This window comes from Oncorhynchus mykiss, chromosome 17 (assembly GCF_013265735.2).
Source record: "Oncorhynchus mykiss isolate Arlee chromosome 17, USDA_OmykA_1.1, whole genome shotgun sequence".
NCBI classification, from domain to species: Eukaryota; Metazoa; Chordata; class Actinopteri; order Salmoniformes; family Salmonidae; genus Oncorhynchus; species Oncorhynchus mykiss.
The window spans coordinates 71,188,621-71,210,049 of record NC_048581.1 but is presented as its reverse complement, the minus strand read 5'-3'; the positions used below and the strand labels follow the sequence as shown (position 1 = coordinate 71,210,049).

At 42.9% G+C, this 21,429-nt stretch overlaps 1 protein-coding gene across 9 annotated transcripts in view; it reads left to right on the top strand.

Moving 5' to 3' along the window:
• Positions 1 to 21,429, top strand: part of LOC110494499 (membrane-associated guanylate kinase, WW and PDZ domain-containing protein 1) — a 190,447-nt gene that overhangs the window by 158,910 nt on the left and 10,108 nt on the right. For 8 of the 9 annotated variants that reach the window (XM_021569624.2, XM_021569620.2, XM_021569621.2 and 5 more), the window contains 4 exons: positions 1,930 to 2,021; positions 5,919 to 6,111; positions 11,711 to 12,025; positions 19,274 to 19,477. In XM_021569624.2, the coding sequence (XP_021425299.2) occupies positions 1,930 to 2,021; positions 5,919 to 6,111; positions 11,711 to 12,025; positions 19,274 to 19,477 (804 nt within the window). The remainder of the gene's footprint in view (positions 1 to 1,929; positions 2,022 to 5,918; positions 6,112 to 11,710; positions 12,026 to 19,273; positions 19,478 to 21,429) is intronic. The other variant, XM_021569623.2, reaches the window with a different exon arrangement.

Here is a 21,429-nt window from a genome sequence, read left to right as displayed (position 1 = left end):
TAACTTGGTGGGTTAGGGATGTGGACTGTTTGCAGAGCATTGTGTCAGTTGGGTAGAAACATGGTAGTGAGAGAAATAACAACAGTCTAAGGAGAGTTGGTGCTAACAACTCTCCTGATCAACTAAACCTTGACTATAGAGTGTCTATAAAGTCTTCCTACACACTGACACAGTCTCTCTGTCCATGCTGCCTCCTTGGCACCTCGGCTCAATTACACTCCCTATAACCACTACATTATCATGCTTCCATGCTACAGTGCTCTACTCTTTAGAACACAGCTCCAGACAAATGTGCATAGAATTGGCGTTGGTGGTAGAGGACAGTGGCTCTCATATTTCCTGGTAATCTGGTGAGGCTAACGGGTGCCAACCTCCTCAATTAATAGGAATATTACTCAGCCCCTGTCAGTCGCCCTCTGAGGAGTGGAGGCTTCCAGGGTCCAGAGGTTTCCACGCCTAATCATTTCTCTGGTGCTCCTGCTTTCATCAAGGTCTTTCATTATTTAGAGGCCTTAAAGGGAGAGGAGCTGGGTATCGGTACTGCCAGAGTTGGCTCCATCCTCAGGTGAGATAGGATGGGTGTAGAATTCTAAAGGAACAAGGAACAAAAGATCAGCTTTATTAAGCACAGGGGGAGATTTGTAGGCAGTATAGAGAGACAGAGTTGTATTACCAGGTGTAAATACACTGCTCTGGATAGAGTATTTGCTCAGTCAGTAGACCCCCCCCCCCCCCCCCCCCGCCCTCGCCATCTCCTCTTCCTGATCTGAAGTTAATCTGCTTGTTCACCATGGTCAGTCCGAGCTAGGGTAGAACGACTAACCTTTAGTATGGATCTGTTTCCATACAGTTGTTTTGAAGTTGAGCTGCTGTATTGACCTGTTAAGCTGCCCAGTGCCTGCCCTTATGAACAAGAAGATTGAGACAGTTAGCCTCTGACCTGCCCATCTCAGCCCTACTCAGTCCCAGTGGGTGGGAAGAGAGCTAGCTAGCTTAAGACTGTGAGCTCATCTGTTGACTCAGGAAAAGATTGCAGCCAGGCTGGTCTCTTTCCCTCCTCCCTCCCCCTGCTGGCTCTTAGTGGCTTTAGCTGTTGAGGTCTGTACCGTAACATGGGGTATCCCTTGGGGGGCTGAACGCATGGACACACACAGACATACACAGACACACACACACAGCTCCAGGCTGTTGCTTGAACCCTGTTCTCAGGTGGTCTGCCCACCTCGAGTGCTACATGAACAATAAGCTGTCAGTCGCTGCAGTGCACCACTACATAGCAGCATGGTGCCTCTGACAGTACCAGGCACTCCCTTTCCTCCTGCTCAGATCTCCTCCAACCAGCCAGGGTTTCCTGTCTGAGCCTGAGGAGCAGCACTGCTATGGAGAGACTGGTGAGGTTTGCTCCCAGTCCAGTTCCCTGTCACCTAGCTACCTACCTAGGTTGACGACACAAAGTAAAGAAGGAATTTGTCTTCAAAGACATCTGAAAGGATAGAACTCAAATAAATACTAATTATGAAACTTTGATAAAGCAGGTTCTCTTGGCCCTCTCCAATCTTGCTTTGAATGGTGTTTAAAATGATTTTGGGAGTATCTTGAAATATATATATTTTCTTTTGATGGAATGTTTTTAGATATTTACACATTCCGCAGGGTAATGTTTTTACTAGCTGGATATAGAGGAAGAGGCAGAATGAGACAGTGGGAGGCTGAGAGAGGCATGGACCACTGACCTGATTCACAAGAAGCCGCAGGTGTGCTGTGTGCTCATTAAGGTCTTGATATCTTCAGCTCCCCCCTCCATCTTCTACAGCTCTCTGCCTCCACTCTTCTCTGAGAGGAACAGGGGGAGGGATTACTCTGTGTGGGTTCTGGTCTAATGATCCAGGATGTAGTGATCAATGCTGATGGATGGTTCTCTGGTTGCAGTGCCTGACTTCCAGGAGCAGGACATCTTCCTGTGGAGAAAGGACACGGGCTACGGGTTCAGGATCCTGGGAGGGAACGAGCCAGGAGAACCGGTGAGTTGGAGGATTCAACCATACACCAACATCACTGCTCAATATACATCTACAGTTGGAGTCGGAAGTTTACATACACTTAGGTTGGAGTCATTAAAACTTGTTTTTCAACCACTCTACAAATTTCTTGTTAACAAACTATAGTTTTGGCAAGTCTGTTAGTCATTTTTCAAACAATTGTTTACAGACAGATTATTTCACTTATAATTCACTGTATCACAATTCCAGTGGGTCAGAAGTTGACATACACTAAGTTGACTGTGCCTTTACACAGCTTAGAAAATTCCAGAAAATGATGTCATGGCTTTAGAAGCTTCTGATAGGCTAGTTGACATCATTTGAGGTGTACCTGTGGATGTATTTCAAGGCCTACCTTCAAACTCAGTGCCTCTTTGCTTGACATCATGGGAAAATCCAAATAAATCAGCCAAGACCTCAGAAATCAATCCCAGAACAACAGCATAGTCCCTGTGAAGATGCTGAAGGAAACCGGTACAAAAGTATCTATGTCCACAGTAAAACAAGTCCTATATCGACATAACCTGAAAGGCTGCTCAGCAAGGAAGAAGCCACTGCTCCAAAACCGCCTTAACCTCTCTAGGGTATGTGCTAGCGTCCCACCTGGCCAACATCCAGTGAGGTTGCAGAGCGCCAAATTCAATTACAGAAATGCTCATTATAAAAATTCTGAAAACAAAACATATTTTACATAGGTTTAAGGATTAACTTCTTGTAAAACCAACCACAGTGTCATATTTATAAAATGCTTTTCGGCGAAAGCATACCTAGCCCAGAACATACCTAGCCCAGAACATGCCTAGTCCAGAACATAGCCCAGTTGACAAATTATTACAAACAGTAACCAGCCAAGCAGAAGCGTTACAAAACTCAGAAATAGAGATAAAATTAATCCCTTACATTTGATGGTCTTCATATGGTGGCAATCAGAAGATATTCATTTACTCAATAAATTATCCTTTTGTTTGATGAAGTCTCTTTATATCCAAAAACCTCAGTTTTGTTAGCGCGTTTTCTTCAGTAATCCACAGGCACAAACTCAGTCAAAACAATCAGACAAAAAAATCCAAATTGTATCCGTAAAGTTCATAGAAACATGTCAAACGATGTTTATATTCAATCCTCAGTTTGTTTTTTAGCCTAAATGATCTATAATATTTCAACCGGACAATAACGTCGTCAATATAAAAGGTAAACAAGAAATGCACATGCGTCTGAAAAAACTCTGCGTCACGTTAGGGTCCATTCGTTTAGACTGGTCTTACTCCCTTATTTATAAGAATACAAGCCTGAAACGATTTCTAAAGACTGTTGACATCTAGTGGAAGGCATAGGAACTGGAGTCCCAAGTCAATAGATACTGTAATGGCATTGAATAGAAAACTACAGAACCAAAAAATATATACTACTTCCTGAATGGATTTGTCTCAGGTTTTCGCCTGCTAAATCAGTTCTGTTATACTCACAGACACTATTTCAACATTTTTGGAAACTTTAGAGTGTTTTCTATGAAACAAAAATATTACTGTTTGGCCATAATGACCATTGTTATGTTTTGAGGAAAAAGGGGGAGGCTTGCTAACCGAAGAACACCATCCCAACCGTGAGGCATGGGGGTGGCAGAATCATGTTGGGGGGGTGCTATGCTGCAGGAGGGACTGGTGCACTTCACAAAATAGATGGCCTCATGAGGAATGAAAATGATATGGATATATTGAAGCAACATCTCAATACATCAGTCTTGGTCGCAAATGGGTCTTCCAAATGGTCAATGACCCCAAGCATACTTCCAAAGTTGTGGCAAAATGGCTTAAGGACAACACAGTCAAGGTATTGGAGTGGCCATCACAAAGCCCTGACCTCAATCCAATAGAAAATGTTTGGGCAGAACTGAAAAAGTGTGTGCGAGCAAGGAGGCCTACAAACCTGACTGTTACACCAGCCCTGTCAGGAGGAATGGGACAAAATTCACCCAACTTATTCTGGGAAGCTTGTGGAAGACTACCCAAAATGTTTGACCCAAGTTAAATAATTTAAAGGCAATGCTACCAAATTCTAATTGAGCATATGTAAACTTCTGACCCACTGGGAATGTGATGAAATAAATAAAGGCTGAAACAAATCATTCTCTCTACTATTATTCTGACATTTCACATTCTTAAAATAAAGTGGTGATCCTAACTGACCTAAGACAGGATATTTTAACAGGGATTCAATGTCAGGAATTGTGAAATACTGAATTTAATTTGTTTTGCTTAGGCGTAAGTAAACTTCCGACTTCAACTGTGTCTATAGGTTTTATTTTAAGTATGTTTTTAATCTTGGATTGAACACTTATTCTCCGTTTATTAGCACATATATTTATCATGTTTTTTAATATATATTGACCATCATTGAATGCCATATTTCACATTCCAATTTGATGGTTATAAACACTTCTGTTGGAGCCAGCTGAATCAACTTCAGCAGCAGTGTTGTTCTGTGTGTGGCGGTGGTCTTTGCTCCTCTGTTGGAGCCAGCTGAATCAACTTCAGCAGCAGTGTTGGTCTGTGTGTGGCGGTGGTCTTTGCTCCTCTGTTGGAGCCAGCTGAATCAACTTCAGCAGCAGTGTTGGTCTGTGTGTGGCGGTGGTCTTAGCTCCTCTGTTGGAGCCAGCTGAATCGACTTCAGCAGCAGTGTTGATCTGTGTGTGGAGGTGGTCTTTGCTCCTCTGTTTTTCATCTCTTTGCTGCAGCCTCAATCAGAGAGAAAAATACATCTCAGACCAATTTTCTTTTTTTTTAGAGGCCAAGTTGTTGGTTCTCGTAACCTGGTCTTTACCTCTTTTGGAGAAGGAAAATAATGACACACGAGATTTAGACCGGTTGTGCAGCTGTTGGTTCCACTTTTCTGTGCTCCATTATTTACTTGACAAATACAGAACACTCCAAATGTGCACTTATAAATCATTACAATTTTAATAAAAATACAGCTGTAGACAGAAGTCAAAGATCAAACATCAAACATACAACCGATGTCTCTCCTGAGTTCTGCAAAATAGGGAATGTCCAAGGTGCTTTTAATATGCTTGCAGTCAACCCCTAGTGATGTAACTGCCTACATCACTACCTTCTAGTCACGAGACCAAGCCCATGCATACACAGTTTTACAAACTTGCAAGAGAGATACAATAGTTCCAGTGTTTTCTAAGTGCTCAGCAGTAATTTTCCACTCCACAAGTTGCTATATAGTGGTAAATCAGACTAGTCTCTTATCTCTTTCACTCACCTGCAGGGTTCTGTGTCTATGAATCTCTTTTAGCCTTGATGCGCTTTCTCACAAACCCCTGTTTTGACTGCAATAACACACATCTCTCAGACCGTTTCTTTATAAGAGGCAAAGACTAGAAAATAATAGTGGAACAATATTAAACCTTATAATGAATATATATATATATATATATATATATATATATATATATATATATATATATATATATATATTTGTTAATCTGTAGTCTAGGACCCTATAAATGTAGTGGTGGAGGGGTCTTATAGCCCTTCCCCTTCTATTAATACAACATAAGTATAATCAATTATTATAATACATCAAACATTTGGTGCAGCCCCTATCATGACCCCAAGTTGACCCTATCACAGCCAAGCGGAGAAAGATGAGGAAGACTAACTAGCTACCTTTCTAGCTTGGCCAGGAGTAGTCTGAGTTATGTTAGTGCTGCTGGAAAAAGAAAATCTTACCTGTCAATATCTCACCTTGATGTTCTTTTACCATCTACTGTTGATTGACCAACAACCTTTCCGATCATCCCCCTCTTCTGTACTCGCCTTTTCTCTTATTTTCTCTCCTCTTCTCCCCTACCCTCCCATCTTCTCTCCATAGATCTACATAGGCCACATAGTGAAGTATGGGGCGGCGGATGAGGATGGACGCCTGCGTTCAGGGGATGAGCTCATCTGTGTGGACGGCACGGCAGTGATGGGCAAGTCTCACCAGCTGGTGGTACAGCTGATGCAGCAGGCCGCCAAGCAGGGTCACGTCAACCTCACTGTGCGACGCAAGACCGGCTACGGAGGTAAACACAGCTAGTTAGACATGGACACTATGTTTTCCAGTGTGATTTGCAATGAACACCTTCAAAGAACAGCTACAGTGGGGCAAAAAAGTATTTAGTCATCCACCAATTGTGCAAGTTCTCCCATTTAAAAAGATGAGAGAGGCCTGTACTTTTCATCATAGGTACACTTCAACTATGACAGACATAATGAGAAAAAAAATCCAGAAAATCACATTGTAGGATTTTTAATGAATTTATTTGCAAATTATGGTGGAAAATAAGTATTTGGTCAATAACAAAAGTTTATTTCAATAATTTTTTATATACCCTTTGTTGACAATTACCTCTGTAATTGCCAACAATTTCAGAGGTCAAACGTTTTCTGTAAGTCTTCACAAGGTTTCACACTGTTGCTGGTATTTTAGCCCATTCCTCCATGCAGATCTCCTCTAGAGCAGTGATGTTTTGGGGCTGTTGCTGGGCAACACGGACTTTCAACTCCCTCCAAATATTTTCTATGGGGTTGAGATCTGGAGACTGGCTAGGCCACTCCAGGACCTTGAAATGCTTCTTACGAAGCCACTCCTTCGTTGCCCGGGCGGTGTGTTGGGGATCATTGTCATGCTGAAAGACCCAGCCACGTTTCATCTTCAATGCCCTTGCTGATGGAAGGAGGTTTTCACTCAAAATCTCACGATACATGGCCCCATTAATTCTTTCCTTTACACGGATCAGTCGTCCTGGTCCCTTTGCAGAAAAACAGCCCCAAAGCTGGATGTTTCCACCCCCATGCTTCACAGTAGGTATGGTGTTCTTCGGATGCAACTCAGCATTCTTTGTCCTCCAAACACGACGAGTTGAGTTTTTACCAAAAAGTTATATTTTGGTTTCATCTGACCACATGACATTCTCCCAACCTTCTTCTGGATCATCCCAATGCTCTCTAGCAAACTTCAGACGGGCCTGGAAATGTACTGGCTTAAGCAGGGGGACTCGTCTGGCACTGCAGGATTTGAGTCCCTGGCGGCGTAGTGTGTTACTGATGGTAGGCTTTGTTACTTTGGTCCCAGCTCTCAGCAGGTCCCAGCAGGTCATTCACTAGGTCCCTCCGTGTGGTTCTGGGATTTTTGCTCACCGTTCTTGTGATCATTTTGACCCCACCGGGTGAGATCTTGCGTGGAGCCCCAGGTCGAGGGAGATTATCAGTGGTCTTGTATGTCTTCCATTTCCTAATAATTGCTCCCACAGTTGATTTCTTCAAACCAAGCTGCTTACCTATTGCAGATTCAGTCTTCCCAGCCTGGTGCAGGTCTACAATTTTGTTTCTGGTGTCCTTTGACAGCTCTTTGGTCTTGGCCATAGTGGAGTTTGGAGTGTGACTGTTTGAGGTTGTGGACAGGTGTCTTTTATACTGATAACAAGTTCAAACAGGTGCCATTAATACAGGTAACGAGTAGAGGACAGAGGAGCCTCTTAAAGAAGAAGTTACAGGTCTGTGAGAGCCAGAAATCTTGCTTGTTTGTAGGTGACCAAATACTTATTTTCCACCATAATATGCAAATAAATTCATAAAAAATCCTACAATGTGATTTTCTGGTAGTGATTTTCTGATTTTCTGTTTTTTATGTTACACAGTAGTAACATCAGCAGCAGTCTGTCCAGTAGTACCATCAACAGCAGTCTGTCCAGTAGTACCATAAACAGCAGTCTGTCCAGTAGTATCATCAGCAGCAGTCTACACAGTTGTACCATCAGCAGCAGTCTGTCCAGTAGTATCATCAGCAGCAGTCTGTCCAGTACTACCAGTAACGGCAGTCTGTCCAATAGTACCATCAGCGGCAGTCTGTGCAGTAATACCATCAGCAGTCTGTGCAGTAGTACCATCAGCAGCAGCCTGTCCAGTAGTACCATCAACAGCAGTATGTGCAGTAGTACTGTACCATCAGAAGCAGTCTGTGCAGTAGTACCATCAGCAGCAGCCTGTCCAGTAGTACCATCAACGGCCGTCTGTGCAGTAGTATCATCAGCAGCCTGTCCAGTGGTACCATCATCAGCAGCCTGTCCAGTAGTATCATCAGCCGCAGTCTGCCCAGTAGTACCATCAGCAGCCGTATTTGCAGCAGTCCTGTATCATCAGTAGCAGTCTGTCCAGTAGTACCATCAGCAGCATCCTGTCCAGTAGTACCATCAGCAGCTGCCTGTCCAGTAGTACCATCAGCAGCCTGTCCAGTAGTACCATCAGCAGCAGCCTGTCCAGTAGTACCATCAGCAGCAGTTTGTCCAGTAGTACCATCAGCAGCAGTCTGTCCAGTTGTACCATCAGCAGCACTCCCATCAACAGCAGTATGTCCAGTAGTACCATCACCAGCAGTCTGTCCAGTAGTACCATCACCAGAAGTCTACTGGACAGTAGACAGCGGCATCCTGTCCAGTAGTACCATCAGCAGCATCCTGTCCAGTAGTACCATCAGCAGCATCCTGTCCAGTAGTACCATCAGCAGCTGCCTGTCCAGTAGTACCATCAGCAGCCTGTCCAGTAGTACCATTAGCAGCAGCCTGTCCAGTAGTACCATCAGCAGCAGTCTGTCCAGTAGGACCATCAGCAGCAGTCTGTCCAGTTGTACCATCAGCAGCACTCCCATCAACAGCAGTCTGTCCAGTAGTACCATCACCAGCAGTTTGTACAGTAGTACCATCACCAGCAGTCTACTGGACAGTAGACAGCGGCAGCCTGTCCAGTAGTACTATCAGCAGCATCCTGTCCAGTAGTACCATCAGCAGCAGTCTGTCCAGTAGGACCATCAGCAGCAGTCTGTCCAGTTGTACCATCAGCAGCAGTCTGTCCAGTAGTATCATCATTAGCAGCAGCCTGTCCAGTAGTATCATCATCACCAGCAGTCTGTCCTGTAGTACCTTGCAAAAGTATTCATCCCCCTTGGCATTTTTCCTATTTTGTTGCATTACGACCTGTCATTTAAACAGATTTTATAAGGATTTCAGGTAATGGACATACACAAAATAGTCCAAATTGCTGAAGTGAAATGAAAAACCATATTTAAAAAATAAATGTAAAAAACGAAAAAGACCTTTGCTATGAAGCCCCTAAATCAAATCAAAATCAAATCAATTTATATAGCCCCTCTTACATCAGCTGATATCTCAAAGTGCTGTACAGAAACCCAGCCTAAAACCCCAAACAGCATGCAATGTGGCTAAAAAAAATCCATAGAAAGGCAAAAATCTAGGAGGAAACCTAGAGAGGAACCAGGCTATGAGGGGTGGCCAGTCCTCTTCTGGCTGTGCCGGGTGGAGATTATAACAGAACATGGCCAAGATGTTCAAATGTTCATAGATGACCAGCATCGTCAAATAATAATAATCACAGTAGTTGTCGAGGGTGCAGCAAGTCAGCACCTCAGGAGTAAATGTCAGTTGGCTTTTCATAGCCGATCATTAAGAGTATCTCTACTGCTCCTGCTGTCTCTATAGAGTTGAAAACAGCAGGTCTGGGACAGGTAGCACGTCCAGTGAACAGGTCAGGGTTCCATAGCCGCAGGCAGAACAGTTGATACTGGAGCAGCAGCATGGCCAGGTGCTGAAAGAGAGAATTAGAGAGAGCATACTTAAATTCACACAGGACACCGGATAAGACAGGAGTAGTAAGATCTGGTACAAAAGTCACATAATTAGTTAGATTGCACACAGGTGGACTTTATGTATGTGTCACGTGATCTGTCACATGATCTCAGTATACATGCACCCATTCTGAAAGGCCCCAGAGTCTGCAACACCACTAAGCAATGGGGTACCACCAAACTAGCGGCACCATGAAGACCAAGGAGCTCTCCAAACAGGTCAGGGACAAAGATGTGGAGAAGTACAGATCAGGGTTGGGTTCTAAAAAAAATCTGAAACTTTGAACATCCCACGGAGCACCATTAAATCCATTATTAAAACATTTAAAGAATATGGCACCACAACAAACCTGCCAAGAGAGGCCCACCAAAACTCACGGCCCAGCAAGGAGGGCATTAGTCAGAGGCAACAAAGAGACCAAAGATAACTCTGAAGGAGCTGCAAAGCTCCACAGCGGAGATTGGAGTATCTGTCCATATAACCACTTTAAGCCGTACACTCCACAGAGCTGGGTTTTATGGAATAGTGGACAGAAAAAAGCCATTGCTTATAAAAAAAAAATAAGAAAACATGTTTGGTGTTCGCCAAAAAGCATGTGGGAGACTCCCCAAACATATGGAAGAAGGTACTCAGATGAGACTAAAATTGAGCTTTTTAGCCATCAAGGAAAACGCTATGTCTGGCACAAACCCAACAACTCTCATCACCCCGAGAACAACATCCCCACAGTGAAGTATGGTGGTGGCAGCATTGTCAGAATTGAAGGAATGATGGATGGCGCTAAATACAGGGACATTCTTGAGGCAAACCTGTTTCAATCTTTCAGAGATTTGAGACTAGGACGGAGGTTCACCTTCCAGCAGGACAATGACCCTACGCATACTGCTAAAGCAACACTCGAGTGGTTTAAGGGGAAACATTTAAATGTCTTGGAATGGCCTAGTCAAAGCCCAGACCTTAATCCAATTGAGAATCTGTGGTATGACTTGAAGACTGCTGTACACCAGCTGGAGCAGTTTTGCCTTGAAGAATGGGCAAAAATCCCAGTAGCTATATGTGCCAAGCTTATAGAGACATACCCCAAGAGACTTGCATCTGTAATTGCTGCAAAAGGTGGCTCTACAGAGTATTGACTTTGGGGGGGGGGGGGGATGAATAGTTATGCACGTTCAAGTTTTCTGTTTTTTTGTTTTATTTCTTGTTTGTTTCACAGTAAAACATATTTTGCATCTTCTAAGTGTTAGGCATGTTGTGTACATCAAATGATCAGCAGCAGTCTGTGCAGTAGTATCAATAACAGCAGTCTGTGCAGTAGTACCATCAACAGCAGTCTGTGCTGTAACATTCAGGCCTTTCACTGCTCCTGGCTCCATTTGTCTTCATCAGAGCAGTGAAGGGCCCGAGGACAGGGCTGATATTTGCAGGTTCATCCCCGCTGCTCTTCAACAGTCCATGGGTGTGTGGGAAAAATGTTTGTCAGAGGCGCTCATCGCTCCCAGCCTGCCCTTTAGCAGAATGAATAAAGGTTCATAAATGTGATGAAGAGGGTTCCAACCTTTCCCCATGCCCTCCACACACTAGCCTGTCTACCAGCCATTGATGAGAGTGCCCAGACAGAGGGCACAATGGTCTGTCAGAGAAGCGATGCCCTGTATGAAGCACTGCTTCAATGCCAGGAAATAAGATGGGAACCTTCTGTTGTGATGCAATCCGGAAGCCATATCTGTAGATGTTTTGGGGGGAAATAGATCAAAGCGTGACCGTTGGTCAACAGGGAGCATGCTGCTCTTTTTTCCTTCTATCGGTGTGATCCTCAGTGGGTAGAGAGGAGCAGCGTTATCCATGTTGATTAGGAAAACCTTTCATTTTGTGTTTCATTTGGTGTTATGAGCTGTGTGCTGTTGCTGTGAAGTGTTGGTAATAGTTTGCTTCTTGTCAGTCTGACAGCGTTAACATCTGTTTTTCTCCTCTTCTTACACAGTGTCTAAAGGGGAGGGTGAGGTGCCCCCGTCCCCAGCCTCGTCACACCACAGCAGCACTCAGGCCCCCTCCTTGACTGAGGGGAAGCGGACCCCCCAGGGCAGTCAGAACTCCCTCAACACGGTCAGCTCTGGCAGCGGCTCTGGCAGCGGCTCCACCAGCGGCATCGGTAGCGGGGGTGGCGGAGGCTCAGGTAGTGCTGTGGTCAACACCGCCCTGCAGCCCTACGACGTGGAGATCCACCGCGGGGAGAACGAGGGCTTTGGATTCGTCATCGTCTCCTCAGTTTCCCGACCTGAGTCTGGCACCACCTTTGGTAAGACCCCCATGTAATCTCTACCTTACTATACTTAAATATAGGTAACACACAGGCATGCACTATATACACACACACACACACACACACACTCAACCTTTCTCTCAATATACAGTAGAACATATTTTTCTTAGTAACTAATCGCTGTTTGACTATTGGGTACTGTCCCTTCTATGCAAATGAGTTTCTGAATAGTGCATATTTCTGGCACTTGGTGAATAGCTTTCATCCTCATTATTTTATTTTCTAGTGAGTGGTGATCCTCTTCTATTTTCTTTCATTCTGTCAAGCAGAGACACTGTAACCCAGCCCAAAGAGCTGTAATATTTATACTGTCTTTCATAATTGATCACAAGTGAAAGCATGTTGTATAATTCAGATGTGGTCTGAAATAACAATGAATAGAATAAAATCAATACTATGGCTTGACAGGTTCTAATAAGTAGGCAGGGAGAGTTATTTCTAGAGCGCCCGCTTAAAGATCTTTTTTATTATTGTAAATGGTTAAACTATCGAGAAGTATATGTGTAAAATGTAAGCCCAAATTTAAATGTTGATTTATGTTTAAATATTCGATTATTTTACATTGCTCTGATTTCCTGTATGTGGACAGCATGTGTTACTGCGTTGCACTGATTTCCTGTATGTGGATAGTATGTGTTACTGCGTTGCACTGATTTCCTGTATGTGGACAGTATGTGTTACTGCGTTGCACTGATTTCCTGTATGTGGACAGTATGTGTTACTACATTGCTCTGATTTCCTGTATGTGGACAGTATGTGTTACTACATTCCTCTGATTTCCTGTATGTGGACAGTATGTGTTACTACATTGCTCTGATTTCCTGTATGTGGACAGTATGTGTTACTGCGTTGCACTGATTTCCTGTATGTGGACAGTATGTGTTACTACATTGCTCTGATTTCCTGTATGTGGACAGTATGTGTTACTACATTCCTCTGATTTCCTGTATGTGGACAGTATGTGTTACTACATTGCTCTGATTTCCTGTATGTGGACAGTATGTGTTACTACATTGCTCTGATTTCCTGTATGTGGACAGTATGTGTTACTACATTGCTCTGATTTCCTGTATGTGGACAGTATGTGTTACTGCGTTGCTCTGATTTCCTGTATGTGGACAGTATGTGTTACTACATTGCTCTGATTTCCTGTATGTGGAAAGTATGTGTTACTACATTGCTCTGATTTCCTGTATGTGGACAGTATGTGTTACTACATTGCTCTGATTTCCTGTATGTGGAAAGTATGTGTTACTACATTGCTCTGATTTCCTGTATGTGGACAGTATGTGTTACTACATTGCTCTGATTTCCTGTATGTGGAAAGTATGTGTTACTACATTCCTCTGATTTCATGTATGTGGACAGTATGTGTTACTACATTGCTCTGATTTCCTGTATGTGGAAAGTATGTGTTACTACATTCCTCTGATTTCCTGTATGTGGACAGTATGTGTTACTACATTGCTCTGATTTCCTGTATGTGAAAAGTATGTGTTACTACATTCCTCTGATTTCCTGTAGGTGGACAGTATGTGTTACTACATTCCTCTGATTTCCTGTATGTGGAAAGTATGTGTTACTACATTCCTCTGATTTCCTGAATGTGGAAAGTATGTGTTACTACATTCCTCTGATTTCCTGTATGTGGAAAGTATGTGTTACTACATTGCTCTGATTTCCTGTATGTAGACAGTATGTGTTACTATATTGCTCTGATTTCCTGTATGTGGACAGTATGTGTTACTACATTGCTCTGATTTCCTGTATGTGGAAAGTATGTGTTACTACATTGCTCTGATTTCCTGTATGTGGACAGTATGTGTTACTGCGTTGCACTGATTTCCTGTATGTGGACAGTATGTGTTACTACATTGCTCTGATTTCCTGTATGTGGAAAGTATGTGTTACTACATTCCTCTGATTTCCTGAATGTGGACAGTATGTGTTACTACATTGCTCTGATTTCCTGTATGTGGAAAGTATGTGTTACTACATTCCTCTGATTTCCTGTATGTGGACAGTATGTGTTACTACATTGCTCTGATTTCCTGTATGTGGACAGTATGTGTTACTACATTGCACTGATTTCCTGTATGTGGACAGTATGTGTTACTACATTGCACAACCTCACGTTTTGACCACCTCGAATGGAGGGGAATTGCACATCTTTTTTTACCTCAGATTAGTGATGTTAGTATAAACGTTATATAATAATCGCAATGAGATGAAAACGATGGCTTGAAACAGATCAGTATCATTCGTTTTGTACCATTGATTTTGTCATATGCTCTGGCAGTTTTCTACTATCATTTTCAAACTCAAATGGCAGGGAAAATTCAGCTCTCTGTATAAAAGTTGCTGGCCTCACAACTACGCCTGTACATGGTTTGAGAGTCAAACTATCACTGAAATAACAGCCAACCCTTGTCACTGTTGCTATATGGTGGGTTGTGATTCGTTGAAGATAAGTAACAAAGCATCTGATTTGTTTCCTTCCCCATTTTGACAGCCTCACAAAACTTCCATCTGACATTCTAGAATTTAGATGACTGTCTTCAGCAAATTCTCTTCTAACCAGTGATATAAAAAGTATTATCAGATTCAGTGTGGCCTTTGAATAGTGTTAGTTTAAATGGTGTATACACCCCACACGTTTGCCCCTGCTCTATTGATTTCAAATTTATATCGATGAGTGATTTAACAAAATAGTTTTGCGTTTATCTTTCTGTGTTGGTGACCAACTTTGAAACAAAATGCAACAATCCAAAATGTAGCTTGCTGTCTTCTACAAATTGTCCTCTAACCAGTGATATACATATTATTCTCAGATTCTGTGTTTTTTTTAGACAGGATGTGTAGCTCGACTCCCCTCTCTATTTTTGGGGGTTTCAACATGATATCAATATGAGTGATTGACAAATAAGTGTTGTGTTTCTCTTTCCGTTTTGGCGACCCCCATATGAAACATGCCAAAATAGTAATCATATTACTTGTTTTCTTTTAAACGATCACCTTATAAACAGCAAATGCACTAAAATCCATGTTCTTGTGACAAGTTGCAATTAATCACTCATATTGCTTATGGGTAAATTGTTGTAACTAAAAAAAAACAGAAACTGTAAATATTGTTTACATCACTCGTTAGACGGACATCTAGATGGTTGTAATCAGCAGGTTATCCTCTATAGAGGATATATTGTTATATATTGTTAAAAATACTTCCTGTTTTATTTTCATGATCTACCAGGAATCATGAAAACGGGGTTGACTTGGATTAGTTATTAAGGGGGAAGATTATTGTAATATTTGTAGATTGATAGACCTCCCACTGTCCTACAGCTCTTTTTGTCCCTCTGCGTGCCCTGTCTGCCTACAATTGCTGCCTAGAGATATTGCTGCCACTCTCCCTGCCTGACCACAGCTCTGGGAGTCTCTCTGGGCACAGGGGTGCTGATCAGGCTTACACTGCTTATGGGCATCCAATGATCTAGTAAAGCACAGCTTCATGTACTATACACAAATAGTAAGAGTTGGCAAGTTTGTGCCAATTTGTTAATCATATCAAAGTGAAACACATTGGTTGTTGATCAATAGTGTAGAGAAATGACCTTTTGATCTGCATGGATCCCAGTTACTCTGACACAGAGACCCATCCATCCCCTCTCTCTGTGTATTAGACAAACACATCCTGCTGTGAAACCATCAAAGCTTCTAGTTTGTACAGAACTCAATGAGTTGAGCTCCACAGAGCTCTTCTAGACTGGAGTGACTGACCGCAGAGGAAAGAGACAGACTGATCACCCGGGCCAAGCTCCCTGCCATCCAGGCCACACCAGGCGGTGTCAGAGGAAGGCCCAAAACATTGTCAAAGACTCCACTCACCCTAGTCATAGACTGTTCTCAAATTTCAATCAAATTTATAAAGCCCTTCTTACATCAGCTGATGTCACAAATTGCTGTACAGAAACACAGACTAAAACCCCAAACAGCAAACAATGCAGGTGTAGAGGCACGGTGGCTAGGAAAAACTCCCTAGAAAGGCCAGAACCTAGGAAGAAACCTAGCAAGGAACCAGGCTATGAGGGGTGGCCAGTCACTTCTGGCTGTGCCGGGTGGAGATTATAACAGAACATGGCCAAGATGTTCATAGATTACCAGCAGGGTCAAATAATAATCACAGTGATTTTCGAGGGTGCAACAGGTCAGCACGTCAGGAGTAAATGTCAGTTGGCTTTTCATAGCCAATCATTCAGAGTATCTCTACCACTCCTGCTGTCTCTAGAGAGTTGAAAACAGCAGGTCTGGGACAGGTAGCACATCCGGTGAACAGGTCAGGTTTCCTGAAACTGGAGCAGCAGCACAACCAGGTGGACTGGGGACAGCAAGGAGTCATCAGGCCAGGTAGTCCTGAGGCATGGTCCTAGTGCTCAGGTCCTCCGAGAGAGAGAGAGAGAAAGAAAGAAAGAGAGAAAGAAAGAGAGAAAGAGAGAGAATTAGAGAGAGCATACTTAAATTCACACCGGACACCGGATAAGAGAGGAGAAATATAACAGCCTGATCCTAGCCCGCCGACACATAAACTACTGCAGCATAAATACTGGAGGCTGAGACAGGAGGGGTCAGAGACGGTGTGGCTCCATCCGACGATACCCCCTGACAGGGCCAAACAGGCAGGATATAACCCCACCCACTTTGCCAGAGCACAGCCCCCACACCACTAGAGGGATATCTTCAATCACCAACTTACCATCCTGAGACAAGGCCGAGTATAGCCCACAAAGATCTCCGCCACCGCACAATCCAGGGGGTGGGGGGCGCCAACCCAGACAGGAAGATCACATCAGTGACTCAACCCACTCAAGTGATGCATCCCTCCTAAGGATGGCATGGAAGAGCCCTGGTAAGCCAGTGACTCAGCCCCTGTAATAGGGTAAGAGGCAGAGAATCCCAGTGGAGAGAGGGATTCTGCCCCCAGGCCATTAAAATGCTGAACAATTAAATCCCCTTTTGGATTTATACTGCTGCTACTCGCTGTTTATTATCTATGAATAGTCACTTTACAAATGACCTGGACTAACCTGTAACCCCGCACATTGACTCGGTACCGGTACCCTCTGTATATAGCCTCCACATTGACTCTGTACCGGTACCCTCTGTATATAGCCTCCACATTGACTCGGTACCGGTACCCTCTGTATAGAGCCTCGTTATTCTTATGTACTTTTATTGTGTTACTTTTTGTTTGCATTTTTTAAAACTTTAGTTTATTTAGTAAATATTTTCTTAACTATACAGCATTTCACTGTAAGGTGTTGTATTCGGCGCATGTGACATACAATTAGATTTGATTATTGTTTGTAGTTAAATCAAGAAGTGGAGTAGAGAGAGAGGGAATGATATGTGCAATAGTTCACTGTAATAATTGAGATTAGGGCTGACCCCAATTAGTCGACTGGTCGATTGTTTGGCTGTTTGTCGACCAACCTTTTTTTTTGTCGAGCAGTAGCAAATATATATAAAAAAATGTGTGGCACACGAAACACCTGTCTGATTTGTGCCCATCTCAGTGAACTAATTCATTGAGGAGGCTGAGACTAATCCTTTCGGCGACTGCGTGGATGACACAGTCCAAGAAGGGTTGTGGCAAAAATTCACAATGCAAGTCTCTCTCCAATGTGCGCTTTCCTGCAAATTTGTGCACATTCATTGTTTCAAAACTTAATTGTGTGGATTGTTTGCCTTGATTGTTAGTGTCTATCAATTCCCCATTACATATGGTATATCACCAGCAGTAGCCTACTTTTACCGTTAATACCTATAATTTCTAATCTACAACGTTTGTTTGGTTATGGTAATTTCTGTTAATCAATTCAATATATTTTTATTCCAGTCTTTTAATGTTCTCATTGTAGGAGTGGACACATTGTTTGCAGAGCGCACAACCTATGCTACACTTGTGAGAAACAAGTTTTGGTTTATTCCATTTTATAGTTTTTTTTGTTGAGCGCTTCTGTCAATGTTGACAAAGGAAACGCACCTGATTACGCATAGAAGTAGGCCTATCGGCTACCTGGCCTATAAATGTGCCCATTTGGGGATCTGGTAGTATTTCTGATTGGCGTAACGCAACACCACTAAAGAGCTGTGGAGCTTCTCAAAGTAATGTTTTCTTCACCTCAAACAACAAGCAAACAATGTCTGTTTTTACATCCATTGAGAATGGCAATAGGTCCTCAATGTATTTTTTTTTAAAATCCATCACTCTCCCTTTCGATTACCACTCATCGTGATGCTAAATGTCTGATCCAGTGGAAACGTCTACCTGATGAGCTCTTATCCCTTACCCAAAATAGCCTCCAGCTGTTTCTGTCCCGAGCTCACTGGCATGGGAAACTCTGAGGGCACAGCATATTTTATACAATGTTGCAAGTTTGCTAGCATAAGCTTGGGGCTGGACCCAAGTTAGTTGATACAATGTTTCAAGTTCATTGCAGACTGGCCATGGGTAGCCAATGTGATTCATAGGATATTTATTTTAATCAGGATATTTTCTACCTCCAGGCTGGTGTTTTTATTTGTTGGCTTTATGTAGGCTATTTTTACATAATTGGCAGTAGAAGTTATTTTTTAGGTTTGTATCATTTTCATGTAGATTTGGATAGAATTTTGATTAACCACAAGACAATGATTTTGATATTTGAAGACGTTAATATACACTGAACAGAAATACAAACGCAACAGGTGAAGTGCGGGAGGAGAATGGGCAGGTTAAGGTCCCTCTCTTCTGGGTATCTTGATCTCTGGCTCTCTCTTGTGTCATTTTTGTCTTATTTCATCAAACAGAATCAGACTAGCATATAGTTGATTTTATTAAAACACATAGGGTGTGTCTATTTATGGAAAAATTAAAGTTTTAAAATTGAGTCCAATCGATTGTTTGAAAGAACAGACGACTTTTGGTTGACCGAGATTTTTATTAGTCGGGGACAGCACTTGGCAAACGCTTTCCATTTCTCATAGCAGATTTCCGGGCACACTCTGTTGGCACTTGGCTTGGTGGGTTTGGTGAATAAACCCTTAACCTTCTGCCTTCCTTCCTTTCTCTCTCTTCTCTTCCTCTTCTTCCTCTGCCCCTTTTCACCTCTCTATCTCTTTAAACAACACCCCTTACCACCAAAAATGTCACATCACACACTTTCTGAATCACACAAACGCAAAAAGCTGGAAATGCATGTGTGGCCATGCCCCACAAAATAGGGCGTATTATCGAGGGGAGCCCTGCGGACCGCTGTGGGAAGCTGAAGGTGGGAGACCGTATCCTGGCCGTCAACGGCTGCTCCATCACCAACAAGTCCCACTCGGACATCGTCAACCTGATCAAGGAGGCCGGGAACACCGTCACGCTAAGGATCATTCCCGGAGACGGTGAGAGGACCTCTTCTGTCTCCCATATCTAATGTTCCACTCATATATACCATCTAGACCAGGGCTGCACAACCCCTTTCCTGGAGAGCTTCTCTCCTTAGGTTTTTTGCTCCAACCCTAATCTAGCAATCCTGATTCTAATAATTAGCTGGTTTATAATATTAATCAGGTTAGTTATAACTGGGGTTGGAGTGAAAACCTACAGGAGGGTATCTCTCCAGGAACAGGGTTGATCTGATCTAGACCGAAGACTATCTCAGCCGCTAGGATCAACCTGTGTCAGGAATTATTTGTGCATTACATCAATTATGTAAACATGTATTGTATTGGAATATACAGTACCAGTCAAAAGTTTGGACACACCTACTCATTCAAGGGTTTTTCTTTATTTTTTTACTATTTTCTACATAGAATAATAGTGAAGACATCAAAACTATGAAATAACACATATAGAAAGGGAAAGGGGGATACCTGGTCAGTTGTACAACTGAATGCATTCAACTGAATTGTGTCTTCCGCATTTAACCCAACCCCTCTGAATCAGAGCGGTGCGGGTGGCTGCCATAATCGACATCCATGGCTTCGGCGCCCAGGGAACTGTGGGTTAACTGCCTTGCTATTTTCCTATTTTTAATTGTCAGTTCGGGGATTTGATCCAGCAACCTTTTGGTTACTGGCCCAATGCTCTAACCACTAGGCTACCTAATGTAGTAACCAAAAAAAGTGTTAAACAAATCAGAATATATTTTATATTTGAGGTTTTTCGAAGTAGCCACCCTTTGTCTTCATTACAGCTTTAAACACTCTTGGCATTCTCTCAACCAGTGTCATGGGGTAGTCACCTGGAATGCATTTTAATTAACAGGTGTGCCTTGTTAGAAATTAATTTGTGGAATTTCTTTCCTTTTTAATGTGTTTGAGCCAACCAGTTGTAGGGGTGGTACAAGGTAGGGGTGGTATACATAAGATAGTCCTATTTGGTAAAATACCAAGTCCATATTACAGCAAGAACACCTCAAATAAGCAAAGAGAAACGACAGTCCATCATTACCTTCTGACATGGTCAGTCAATCCAGAAGTTTCTTCAAGTGCAGTAGCAAAAACCATCAAGCGATATGATGAAACTGGCTCTCATGAGGACCGCCACAGGAAAGGAAGACCCAGAGTTACCTCTGCTGCAGAGGATAAGTTCAGTAGTGTTAACTGCACCTCAGATTGCAGCCCAAATAAATGCTTCACAGAGGTTAAGTAAAACAGACACATCTCAACATCAAATGTTCAGATGAGATTGCGTGAATCAGGCTTTCATGGTCGAATTGCTGCAAAGAAACCACTGCTAAAGGACACCAATAAAAAGAAGAAGAGACTTGCTTGGGCCAAGAAACACGATCAATGGACATTAGACCGGTGGAAATCTGTCCTTTGGCCTGATGAGTCCAAATTTGAGATTTGGGGTTTTTGGTGAATGGATGATCTCCACATGTGTGGTTCCCACCGTGAAGCATGGAGGAAGAGGTGTGGGGGTCTGTGATTTATTTAGAATTCAAGGCACACTTAACCAGCCTGGCTACCACAGCATTCTGCAGCGATACGCCATCCCATCTGGTTTACACTTAGTAGGACTATCATTTGTTTTTCAACAGGACAATGACCCAACACACCTACAGGCTGTGTAAGGGCTACTTGACCAAGAAGGAGAGTGATGGAGTGCTGCATTCGATGACCAATGACCTGGCCTCCACAATCACCCATCCTCAACCCAATTGAGATGGTTTGGGATGAGTTGGACCGCATAGTGAAGGAAAAGCAGCCAACAAGTGCTCAGCATATATGGGAACTCCTTGAAGACTGTTGGAAAAGCATTCCAGGTGAAGCTGGTTGGGAGAATGCCAAGAATGTGCAAAGCTGTCATCAAGACAAAGGGTGGCTACATTGAAAAATCAAAAATACAT